Source organism: Lampris incognitus, chromosome 17 (genome assembly GCF_029633865.1).
Source record: "Lampris incognitus isolate fLamInc1 chromosome 17, fLamInc1.hap2, whole genome shotgun sequence".
Classification (NCBI taxonomy): Eukaryota; Metazoa; Chordata; class Actinopteri; order Lampriformes; family Lampridae; genus Lampris; species Lampris incognitus.
Window position 1 is genome coordinate 11,469,816 of NC_079227.1, and position 12,506 is coordinate 11,482,321.

General features: G+C 45.6%; 1 protein-coding gene across 2 annotated transcripts; it reads right to left on the minus strand.

Annotated features, from left to right (window-relative positions):
• Window positions 1–184: 184 nt before the first annotated feature.
• decr2 (2,4-dienoyl CoA reductase 2, peroxisomal) lies at window positions 185–12,047 on the minus strand. 2 transcript variants are annotated; one of them, XM_056297428.1, is made up of 10 exons: window positions 11,910–12,047; window positions 11,632–11,739; window positions 11,215–11,283; window positions 9,294–9,345; window positions 9,041–9,176; window positions 6,362–6,486; window positions 5,969–6,062; window positions 4,705–4,809; window positions 3,375–3,563; window positions 185–1,139 (listed from the first exon to the last, which is right to left on the minus strand). In XM_056297428.1, the coding sequence occupies exons 2-10, from the start codon at window positions 11,727–11,729 to the stop codon at window positions 1,105–1,107; spliced, it is 903 nt and encodes a 300-aa protein (XP_056153403.1). In that variant the 5' UTR covers window positions 11,730–11,739; window positions 11,910–12,047; the 3' UTR covers window positions 185–1,104. The 2 variants fall into 2 exon arrangements, with proteins under 2 accessions (XP_056153403.1, XP_056153404.1); XM_056297429.1 differs by having other exon boundaries at window positions 3,305–3,563.
• Window positions 12,048–12,506: the final 459 nt, after the last annotated feature.

A 12,506-nucleotide genomic window follows, 5' to 3' on the forward strand; every position in this document is an offset into this window, starting at 1 on the left:
GAGCTCTCCCGCATCATCAGCATCAGCAGCTCCGTCCTCGTCCTCCTCCTCCTCCTCCTCCAGCTGCAGACACACGGCTGACGTCTCCACGCAAGCGTACAAAACAAACCGCAGTATCATAATCACGTTACTTTAACCGTCTCGTATTAAACACACGTTGGAATAGAAAACAGTAAGAGAATACAAACACTTTTATTATTTTTTGTTTTAACCTAAAACGCCTTCATTGAATAAACAAAATATGCTGATGAATCACACACAGACCGATGAATTACACATCAGTTACAGTCGCATTAATGAGCTGGATGGGTGCGCACAAGAACTCGCACGTCGTTTCTGAGCGCATCTCAATGTCCTAACGTGAAACGGGATCTTCTCGTCCTTCATCACCATGATTTATTTTTTTGATTTTTTTTTTTTTACCATTCACAGACGACCGGACAGGGTTCATGCGTTCATTTGCGTGTAAAAAGGGACGAACCGCCCCTAACTCGCCAGTGAAACCACCCTGCAATGACCACAAAACAACTATTCGGCGTGTTTGCGCCGTTCAGCACTTCTGCGTTTCTGATCCTTTTCCGCCCCCAGGTGAAACCACGCGGCACTGTGGCGCTCGTCAGCGGAGCTTTGTGCCGCGCGCCGCCGGCCCCCCGTGACTCGGGGCGAAGAGCGAGCGCTGCGTTATAACGCCCGCTGAGAGAGCGCGAGGGTCTGAACACGCTCGGCCGATGAAACGAGAGGCGGAAAACTCGACCGTCTTACCACTTTTATTTAGACTCGATGAGGCAAATACGGGAAGTCTCACAAGAGAATAACAAGAGTCCATGACCGAACTGCAACCACAAATACTCGCAGTTATGAAGGGTTTATTTATGTTGACAATCACACGTAAAGGACAAAACGCACTACTGAGCAGTTGGGCCGGACTTTCCGGGGATTTGATACCATTTGGTCCCTCAAAATGCGTAACACATTTGTTAAGACGTTTTCTAGGACACATTCGGCACTTAGGGTGTTCGGCTATGGCGACACCGAGTTGGTTGGCAGGGATCAGACGTAGCGAGTATAACCGGCAAATGACCCCTGACCCGCTCTTATCTTCGCTTACTTGTCTCTCTTCTTCTCTGATGACCAATAACCTAAAAAGAAAAAAAAACAAAAACAAGAGAGTCCAGTGGATTAGGACGAATTCAATTGTATTGGTGGCAAATAACAGAAATAACCAAAGGTGTCTCTTCAGGCCGCCACTGACTCGCACACTAACTACCACAGCGCCCCCTAAAGGTGAACACGATAAACTTCGTTTTACATTCACTTAGGCGTCTTGTTTCTGGTGACCTTTCTGACCTTTTAAGCCACCACAGACTCTGGTCTCTAATAAAACAGGCTTTAAAACTTTCCTGTTGAGAAAAAGCTCCCCCCCCCCCATCTTTCTCAATCTGCTAACCCCGCTTCATTCCTAATGCCTAGTGGAGTCTCTGTTGGTTTGCTTTGTATGTTTTTACACTCCTTATATATTGATGGGCCAAAACATTACGACCACACACACAGGTGAACCAAGTAACACTGATCATCTCCAAACAAGGGCACATGTCTGGTCTGGGTGGTAAGTGAACACTCGGTTCTCGTAGTCAACGTGTTGGATGAATCTCTACATACTAACCGGACTGTAAAGCGAGCAAAGAAGATCATCGCCGACCCCTCACATCCTGCTCATCACCTCTTCCAGCTCGTCCCTCAGGGAGGTGCTATAGGTCACTGTCAGCTAAGACTAAACGTGTCGCAAACAGTTTTTTTCCCCTAGCCATCAGGACTCTGAATTCCTCCCTATAGTCCCCTCCTCACACACCATTGGCATAAATAGCACCTGTTATGCCTGATATGTTTATTTCTGTTATTGTGTGACTGTATTGTATTTGTGACAATATGTGGAGTGTCTTGTTGTCCATGTATGTATTGTGCTGCAGAGTGTAAAGTGTACCAAAAACAAATTCCACCGGCCTTGGTCGTGTAGCTAATAAAATTATCTATATATCGGTTTGTCTGTCTATCTGTCTATCTAATTTTGACAAGGGCCAAATTGTTATGTCCAGATGACTGGGTCAGAGCACCTCTGAAACAGCAAGGCTTGTAGGGTGCTCCCGGTCAGGAATGGTGAGTACCTACTGACAGTGGTGTGAGGAGGGACAAACCACAAACCAGTGACAGGGTTTTGGGTGCCCAAGGCTCATCGATGTGCGAGGGCAACGAAGGCATCCTGTCTGGTCTAAACCAACAGAAGGTCTACTGTGGCACAAGTCACAGAAAACTTTAATAGACAGTTACGGGAAGAATGTGTCACAACACAGTCCATCGCACACTGCTGTGTCTGGGGTTGCGTAGCCGCAGACAGGTCAGAGTACCCATGATGAAAGCACCTGCATTGGGCATGCCAGCATCAGAACTGGACCTTGAAGCTGTGGAAGCAGGTTGTCTGGTCCAATGAGTCTGGTTTTCTGTAAGATCTCATGGGTGGCCGTGCATGTGTGCATCGTTTACCTGTGGAGGTGATGGCACCGGGATGCACTGTGGGAAGACAACAAGCCGGTGGAGGGAGTACGATACTCTGGGCAATGTTCTGCTGTGAAACCCAGGGCTATTCATGCTGACGTCAATTTGATACGTGCCACCTACCTAAACGTTGTTGCAGAACAGATACACCCCACCATGGTAACAGTATTCCCTGATGGTAGTGGCCTCTTTCAGCAGGATAATGCACCCTGCCACACAGCACACATTGTTCAGGAATAGTTTGAGGAACATGACGAAGTGTTCAAGGTTGGCCTTGGCCTCCATATTCTCCAGATCTCAATCCAATTGAGCATCTGTGGGATGTGCTGGACTGACAAGCCCGATCCACGGCAGCTCCACCTTGCAACTTGCAGGACTTGAAGGATCTGCTGCTAATGGTTTGGTTCCAGCTACCACAGGACACCTTCAGGGGTCTTGTGGAGTCGATGCTTCGACGGGTTGGCATTGTTTTGGTGGCACACGGAGGACTAACGAGCATATTAGGCAGGTGGTCATAATGTTTTGGCTCAGCAGTGTACTTATACCATTTTGAAATTTTGGTTTTAATTTATAAGTCAGTATGTATGAAAGTGAACTTGTTTTCTGATATGATGAACTTGTATTTGGATAGTTGGAGACGAAATTTTATTTTGATGTACACGCTGTAGCAACATTTTTCCTCAAGTAGGGCAATAAATTATTTATCCATCTATCTATCTGTAGATGAATTTCAAGCTCTCCTCCTCCTACCCACCTGGGTGAGGCGGGGGAGGAGCAGAGGGGAGGGTCTTTTCAGAGCTTAGCAGATTTAGAGGAGGCTATACCCAACAGCATCGACACGTCGTTGGCCGAGGTAAGCCACGATCCTCCGTCCGCCACCAGGATGGCCCCGGTCACGTAGGATGAGGCCCGGCTGGCCAGAAACAGAACCCCGTGGGCCATCTCCGTCTTGTTCCCTGCTCGCTGCAGCGGAATGCTCCGGAATGCACCAGCAGCCTCCCCCCGAGGTCCGCCTGCAGGATTCATGGAAGGTAGGCCGTTATAAAAAGGCAAAACTTTCATGTCATTGATAATGTTAAGATATATGCTAGCTTATATATACTTTTCTGGGAGGTATATCATTACTTTAATATGTATATGCTTTTCTTTTTTTTAGGTACATGGAATGCTTCTCATACATTCTGGAAAACCTGGAAAGTTAAAAATTCGTTTTCCAGTCATGGAAACCACCTGGGAAATGATCAAATTGATCAAAAGTCCTGGAATTCTTATCAAGATCACTGAAAATTTGTAAAGCCAGGTTATAAAACTGTATTTTTACCCACTGAGATGGCGTATTTTCAGCATAAATTTAATTCATATTATAATGTGCTGAGATGTGACGTCAGCGTGTGGAGTTTGGGTGGTTTGTTCAGTGAGCAGCTGAAAGGCACACAGGCCATTTAGAGACTATTGAGACTTCCACTGACAGTTCATACTGAATAATATGACCTTCTGTCAGCAACGCCTGCCATGCATTCACAAGCAAAAGTCATGGAAGATGTCCTTGAAAAGTCCTGGAAAATTATTTCTTAAAAACAATGGGGGCCCTGATTAACATTTATGATTTTTTAATTTATAATTTTGTTCATATCATTGTGTCTTAATGCCAAGCATCCCATCAAGACAAATTATGTGCAACTTAGTTGTCCATTAACCTTTAGTTTAGAGAAACAAAAAAAACTGGTAGTTGCACATCTAAGTAGCCGCTAACTAAAACAACATAGTGACCATAGGCAAAAAAAAAGAAAAAAAAAGTAAGTAAGTAAAAAATGTATTTACATTTAATGTATTTCCACAACAGATGACCTCAACACATTAGAATATGAGAGAATAAAACCAAATCTTAAAGCTATGTGTGTCAAGTGGGTTTTTGTTTGACATTTGTCGACATTTTGGTGTACGTAAGTTACAATGACTCGGTGATTCAGTTTTCTGAACAACCTCAATTTCCATGAGGTTACAAATAATCTAACAATCTAATGATATGACAATATCATAATCCAATAATCTAGATTTGAAAATGGATATGACAGGTGGCAGTGAAGCGCTGGTACCTAAACGGGTGACTGTCAAATTAATGGTTCAAATTGTGCCCAGGTTGGAGATCCTTACCCAGTCTACGGTAGCCCTCTGTGCCAGAGATAGGTCCCGGGGCCAGGGTGTTAACCCTCACTCCGCTGGGCCCCCACTCCACCGCCAGATGCTTGGTCATGGCATCTGTGGACATGAACATGTGTGTAGACAGTTATCAAGAGGGACTCTCATTATCAACCAATACAAAATAACTAAAAAAACAAAACAAGAACAGTTATCTCATGGCAGTATGGTGTCTTAGAAGTTGTCACTATTGCCTTGCAGCATGGGGGTCCTAGGTTAGATCCCAGCCCTTCCGTGTCCTCCATGTTATCATGGGTTCGCTCTGGATGCTCCCATTTCCTCCCGTTGTCCAAAGACCCTAAAGCGGTCTACATGCTTCGAACAAACTAGTTCGTGCAACTTCAAGTCTGGCAGCAAAGTCACTCTTACCTTTTCAGAACGGCTAAAGTCGAGGGTGGGGCGAGAAGCTACCAGTCATGGAGAGGGGCGGGATTATAAACAGGAAGTCTTTGTAATCACGACGCAAAGAGAGTCAAACAAATGTGGATAATGCTGAAAATTAAGATGCACCCGGGCAGCGTAGCGGTCTATTCCGTTGCCTACCAACATGGAGGTCGGCGGTTCGAATCTCCGTGTTACCTCCAGCTTGGTCGGGCGTCTCTACAGACATAATTGGCCGTGTCTGCGGGTGGGGAGCCGGATGTGAAAGTGGGATAATTGGCCAAGTACAATTGGGGAGGGGAAAAAAATGGTGAAAATTAAGAGGGTGCGGCGAGAAGCTGCCAGTCATGGAGTGGGGCGGGATTATAAACAGGAAGTCTTTGTAATCGCAGCGCAAAGAGTCAAACAAAGGCGGATAATGGTGAAAATTAAGAGAGTTTTACCTCGAAGCTGTTCAGGGTGAGCAGTCAACATTGGAAATAGTTGTGTGAAGAATGAACAGAACAGAATGTGCAGCCCACCTGAACCCTGCCCACTTTAACACCTACCTGGCCAATCACTGCGGAAAGTGGGTATCGACCTCAGAATAATGGTTTCGGAAAGTTACAAAAAATTTCAGACACAGACCCCCACCCCGATCCGAACCTCTGAAATGAACACTTCATCTGAAGCTTGCAACACGACTTAACTGCCCATGAGAACGAATGGCGTGCGAGTGATTGCGTTGTGTGGGCCATTACACGTATTGATAACCTGTCCAGTGTGTCACCCTGCCTTCTGCCCAGTGTTTCATTCCTCTGAGACACTAAATTGGAAAATTAATGATAGTAGTTCTTACCATTTGCAGCCTTGGCAGAACCGGCGTGTACCTGGAGGCCCTGACCTCTGTAGCCAAGCGTCGCTGAGATGTTCACTATGTTTCCTCCGTGATCCTACACACAGCAAGCAGGAGGTCATAAATAAACAGTAGGACCAGTTTAAGTCTAAAGAGTCTATTGGATAGTAGAAAGGCCATTTTTACAAGTAGGGGCAAGTTAGCCAGGTCACTAGTGAGACCATCCCTTCAAACCACATAAGACCTCATGTCTGAAACCATCTGCCCTTGCTTAAGTGTCCTTCGACAAAATGTTGAATTTCTCCAACGAGAAAGTGTAGTAGACTCTGCCCCCCTGGAAATGTGACCTTACTTTTATCAATAATAATTATTAAACTGACAGGAAGTGTGCCATACCTTTAACCACTTCTCATACACCACTTTGCTGGTGTTAAATGTGCCCATGGTGTCGATCTCCATGACAGTCTTGAAAGCATTGAAGGAGAGGGAGGTGGCGGGACATAGGAAGTTTCCAGCTGCGTCTGACAATAAAACAAACAAAAAAAAACACCACTTCACAATGCATTTCAACTTCACAAAATGAACATATCTATCTATCTATCTATCTATCTATCTATCTATCTATCTATCTATCTATCTATCTATCTATCTATCTATCTATCTATCTATCTATCTATCTATCTATCCATCAATCCATCCATCCATCCATCCATCTATCCGGTCCTTGTATAACCAAAGTGAGAGCTGTGTCTGTATTCTTGGCACAAAGTCGAACATGTTTTCGGTGGGTGTCAGACTGCACCAAGGTTGTCCCTTGTCTCTGATTCTGTTTGTGATATTCATGGATAGGATCTCAAGACGCAGCCCAAGTGAGGAGTGTGTCCGTTTTGGGAACCTCAGAATTGCATCTCTGCTCTTCGCAGATGATGTGGCTTCATCAGAACGCGACCTCCAGTGTGCACTGGGGCGGTTTGCAGCTGAGTGTGAAATGGCTGGGATATGAGTCAGCACCTCCAAGTCTGAGGCCATGGTTCTCTACTGGAAAATGGTGGATTGCTCCCTCCGGGTTGGGGATGAATTGTTGCCTCAAGTGAAGCAGTTCACGTATCTTGGGGTCATGTTCACGAGTGAGGGTAGGATGGAGCAGGAGATTGACAGGCAGATTGGTGCAGCATCAGCAGTAATGCGGACGTTCTACCAGACCGTTGTGGTGAAGAGGGAGCTGAGCCGGAAGGCAAAGCTCTCAATTTAACAGTCAATCTTCGTTCCAACCCTCATCTATGGTCATGGGCTTTGGGTAGTGACCGAAAGAGTGAGATCACGGATACAAGTGGCTGAAATGAGTTTCCTCTGTAGGGTGTCTGGGCTCAGCCTTAGAGATAGAGTGAGGAGCTTGGACATCCGGGAGTTCGGATTAGAGCCGCTGCTCCTTCATGTTGAAAGGAGCCAGTTGAGGTGATTAGGATGCCTCCTGGGCACCCTCCTTTGGAGGTTTTCCGGGCACGTCCAACTGGGAGGAGACCCTGGGATAGACCCAGAACTCGCTGGAGGTACTACATGTCCAATCTGGCCTGGGAATGACTTGGGGTCCCCTAGGAGGAGCCGGAGGGTGTTGCTGGGGAGAGGGACCACCACGTGCTGCCACCACGACCCGACCCCGGAGAAACGGCTGAGTGTTGGCTTGATATTGGCGGAGTGTTGGCTGAGAGAGAGAGGGAGAGAGGGAAAGAGAGAGAGAGAGAGGGAGAGAGAGGGACTATCGGCTGAGTATCGGCTGAGTGTCGGCTGAGTGTCGGCTGAGTGTTGGCTGTCTATGGGCTGATTGTCAGCTGAGTTTCGGCTGAGTGTCGGCTGAGTGTTGGCTGTCTATGGGCTGATTGTCGGCTGAGTTTCGGCTGAGTGTCGGCTGAGTGTCGGGGATCATAACTGTGAGTCTGGTGTGGCTGAAAAATCTCGTTATCTACTGCACTGTTTTGTTCTGCTGAAAAAGACTTGCACATTGTCCCCATGAAGTCACAACGGGGTTGAAAAAATCTGCCCTACAAAACGATGATGAAAATGGACATTCATCCATCTATCTATCTATCTATCTATCTATCTATCTATCTATCTATCTATCTATCTATCTATCTATCATACATTCAACCACATGCAGTGGAGTTTAATTCCCTGATCTGGATTTGAACCCAGGACGCTAATCTAAGGCCTGATCCTCATGTCTCTCCAAGCCACAAGGACACACATGGAAGTTTGCATAGTTGACAATAGCACTTCACGACATTGAAAAAAAATCAAACATCATATTTCTGACTGAATAACTCGATATGGATAACATGAAGACATCTTGGGGATGACTGCTGGTGCGCCCATAAAATATTTACACGTGAGAAAATATTGACAACTGATCATTAGTAATGTAACGTGGATATGATGACCAAGCAGGTAGAGATACTCAATGTTCATTTCACAGCTAAAATAGTCAAATAAGTTCAGAAAATTGTCTCACTTTACTCTAACCCAGTCTTTAAGGCCAGGGAATCACATTTAGGGTGTACCACCATATTACCAGAACCGAAAGCCCACAACACATCTAGTCTCACATCATGATATTGATATTATATGGACATATTGCCCAGATCTAACTGATGATTCAACACAGCGCTTACACGCACATTGCCTGGTGAGGTCAAAATGGTGACATTTAGCTTTATTTACCAAGTGTAATAACGCTGTTCTGACATGTAACTCAGCTAGCAGAGAGGACTTTGGGATGAGACAGGGAGCAGATAAAGACAGACCCTGGGAAAAGTTAATGATTCAACCAGAAACCTTACAAGTTTCACCTCTGGTCCGCTGCCCTATTGACAAAAAGGGAAATGTATAAAATGTGACTGTACATTGTGTTGAGTAGTGGTGTAGTATGAGAACTGTACTGAATACAGTAAATAATTGCATTTGTAGGCGAGTACCCATGGGGTAACACCCAATACACACACGCACACATACACACACACACACCAAGTACAAACACTAAAACATCCTGAAGCAATCCATATTTTTATGGATGACACATACTGTTAACCAGGATATCTATTCGACCCAGTTGTCCCAGTGCTTGGTCCACAGCTGCTGCGATGGTCTCAGGCTGCCTCACGTCGACGCACACGGGGAGACAGCGACGCCCAGTCGCTGCAGACAGCTTGGCGGCGGCCTACAAGGTGAGGAACACGGTGACATGGAGTCAAAACCAAGAGGCTAAGCTTCATTAGTTCACTGCTCTACACCAACTCCCGAATGTATTGTTGAGAGGGGGACATAAAAGGTCAACCTCTTTGAGTTTGTCCAGGTTCCTACTCGCAATCACCGTGTCACAGCCATGCCTGTAAGGACAAAACAGAAGCAACATTTAGCTTGGATCGGAAAGTGAGATATGGAGGCGATTCCCTAGCTTTGTCTGGACTGCTCTCATACACATGTAGAGAAGAGTTAATCAATCATACAAAAATACGACTGACGGGCGTCCGGGTGGCGTGGCGGTCTATTCCATTGCCTACCAACATGGGGATCACCGTGTCACCTCCAGCTTGGTCGGGCATCCCTACAGACACAATTGGCCATGTCTGCGGGTGGGAAGCCGGATGTGGGTATGTGTCCTAGTCGCTGCACTAGCGCCTCCTCTGGTCGGTCGGCGTGCCTGTTCAGGGAGGAGGGGGAACTGGGGGGGAACAGCGTGATCCTCCCATGCACTACGTCTCCCTGGTGAAACGCCTCACTGGTGAAAAGCCTCACTGTCAGGTGAAAAGAAGCGGCTGGCGATTCCACATGTATCAGGGGAGGCATGTGGTAGTCTGCAGCCCTCTCCAGATCGGCAGAGGGGGTGGAGCAGCAACTGGAAGACTTGGAAGAGTGGGGTAATTGGCCAGATACAATTGGGGAGAAAAAAAGGGGGGAATGACTGACACCGTGATCCACCAATCAGTGCTCACCAATCATCTCTACTTCCTCCATTAGCCCACTAAGAACAGCAGAGGAATGCTCTGATGAAAAAGTACGATAGTTGATATGGATTTGTAGAGAGAACTTGGCAAAAGGAAGGGAAATGGAAACTGTGAAACAAACTCATGTTTTCCCTGTGTGAATATAGGGCAAAGCATCTTTTATTCCTTTCCCCAAACCCAAATTTGACCTTCACATGTGCCTTCTATGGTTAAAACTTTGTGAAAGACCACCCTTAAACCACACTTAAAGACAATCTGATACACAATCTAATAAATAAAACATCATCAGGTACACTTCCATCTGCTCAAAGCAAAGTTAGCCACAGTTATCTTCTATTTACTGTGTTGATGTGACGCTGAAGTTCAAACTAACCTATAATAAGAGAGGAGCTCATTTTAAGAGTTTGTCAGACAGCAACACCAACAAAGGGAGGCGAGACTTAGAGAAACTTGGATTCCAGACCCCAATTCTTTGATGCAGTTTCCAGTTATTAAGCACGAAGTTTTGATATATTTCACAATGAGTATGCATCTGTATTTGGACTCAGTTCCGCTAGATGAAACCGGATGGATCCCAAACACACTGACAGGAGGAATGGAGTAGGAGTGGTGGTGAGAGGTCATTATTAGACTTGTTATAAATAAAATGATGATATGAAGAACAAGGTGACCTCGGAGGAAAGAGAAAGACAGCTTATCACAAGGTTAAAGGTCACAACTGTCACTTTTGATAAAGGCCTGCAGCTTCCACTGAAGTCAAGGTCACAAGCCGAACACCTGCCGGCATGACGGGCGAGTTAGAAAACCAACATACTTTCTTTTCCGCAGGAGGGTTTTATCGAGTTCCTCATCTCTGTTACACGAGTGCAACCTTGGATGTGGCAGAAAGTGACTGTCTGATAAAAACCACGAGTTTAAAGTGCAGTAAGCCCGCTTGTTTGGATGAACAAAGCCGATTAATAGTGTTGAGTCAAGTTAAGTCTCAGTTATACAGATTTATTGGCCCCTGATACCATCGCTGTTAATATTTTGTGCATCCTTACAGACATGTCCGTCAGCTTTTGCATTTACTTCACGAATGCCAAAGTTAGAAAGCTGAAGAAAAACAATATGGTTGATTACAGTGGATAAGACCACTCATATAACAAGCTTCAGTTTATCCATCAGCAGCATTAACCATTACTAACTGTGTTTAAAAGATGCTGACATGTGGCCCAAGCAGCGAGACATGCAAGTGGTTTTCTCCTTTACCTCATTAACACTTCAGATATCCGCAATCCAATTCCAGACCCGCCGCCGGTGATGAAAGCAACCTGATCCCTGCAAAATTCAAATTGGCATCCTCAGCTTCTGTCACAGACTTCCCCCCCACATTTTCCCTCTGACACACACAAATCCAAAAAGTGTGGATGATTTTGTCAAGTTTAACAGTCATACTCAAAACCATAATAACAAAGTTTATTTGTACAGCACCTTAATGAGCCATAATAAAACATTCCACAAACAAGTAAAGTGAAACAAAACAAAAATACAATCTGCAAACAGAACAAAACACACGATGAGGTGCAGTGGGAAGGAGGTCTGCTCTGCATAACACTGATAATAACGTATTGTAGTTCATGACACGTGTCGCATGTTGTGTGTGTGTTAGCTGAGTGACAGACTTACTGCAGTAAATCCGGACTGTATATGTGTGTGTATGAGGTCATACAGTCATCTGTGTCAACGTCCTCTGGCAGCAGCTCTCCCACTCTCTGTTCTGCCATGGTCACCTGTCTTTAATAAATGCACTTCAGTTACTAACTCATTAGTATGCAAGAAACGTACCAATATGCTAATGAAAGGGTCAAGTCTGTTCCTAACAAAACAAAAGCACACAACCTCTCCAAGCTCGCATGCATCTGCACCGTGAGGGCTGGACTGCAGAAGGCAGCCCGTGTTTTTACCTGCTGCTCAAGAAGGCGAGAAGTCCGTCCAACTGTCCCCGAACATCCGCAGCACAAACACACAACTTTTAAGACGGGTTTCCTCGCCGGTTCAGGTTTCTGGGGCGAAAAGACATTCTGCACCTTGGACCACCTTTTCTTTCGCAAACCGCTCGTAGTGTATTCTGGGAAATGTAGTCCGTGCGCCAACGCCGCTCGTCCCGTTTTCTTCTTCTGCTGCTGCTTCTTCTTCGTCTTCTTCTTTTTCTTCTTCACCTGCTTTCGTCGTCTTCTTCTTCTTCCGATTCTTCTTCTGCGTCGTCTTCCTCGTCTTCTTCGTTCTCTTTCTACGGTAGCTGGCTTCCAGTTTATTGGTCCTTTACCGCCATCTTCTACTCCGGAGTGTGGATCAGACAATAGATTTGCAATCTAAAGCCCTTAAAAAGAAAAACCTTCACACACACACACACACACACACACACACACACACACACACACACACACACACACCCTAAACTACCTTTTATCCTCCATGCTTTACAACCTCGTCCTACGATAAAATCCCCATCTACGTCAGTCACACTAGCACCATATCCCTGCTTATCCATCCATCCATCC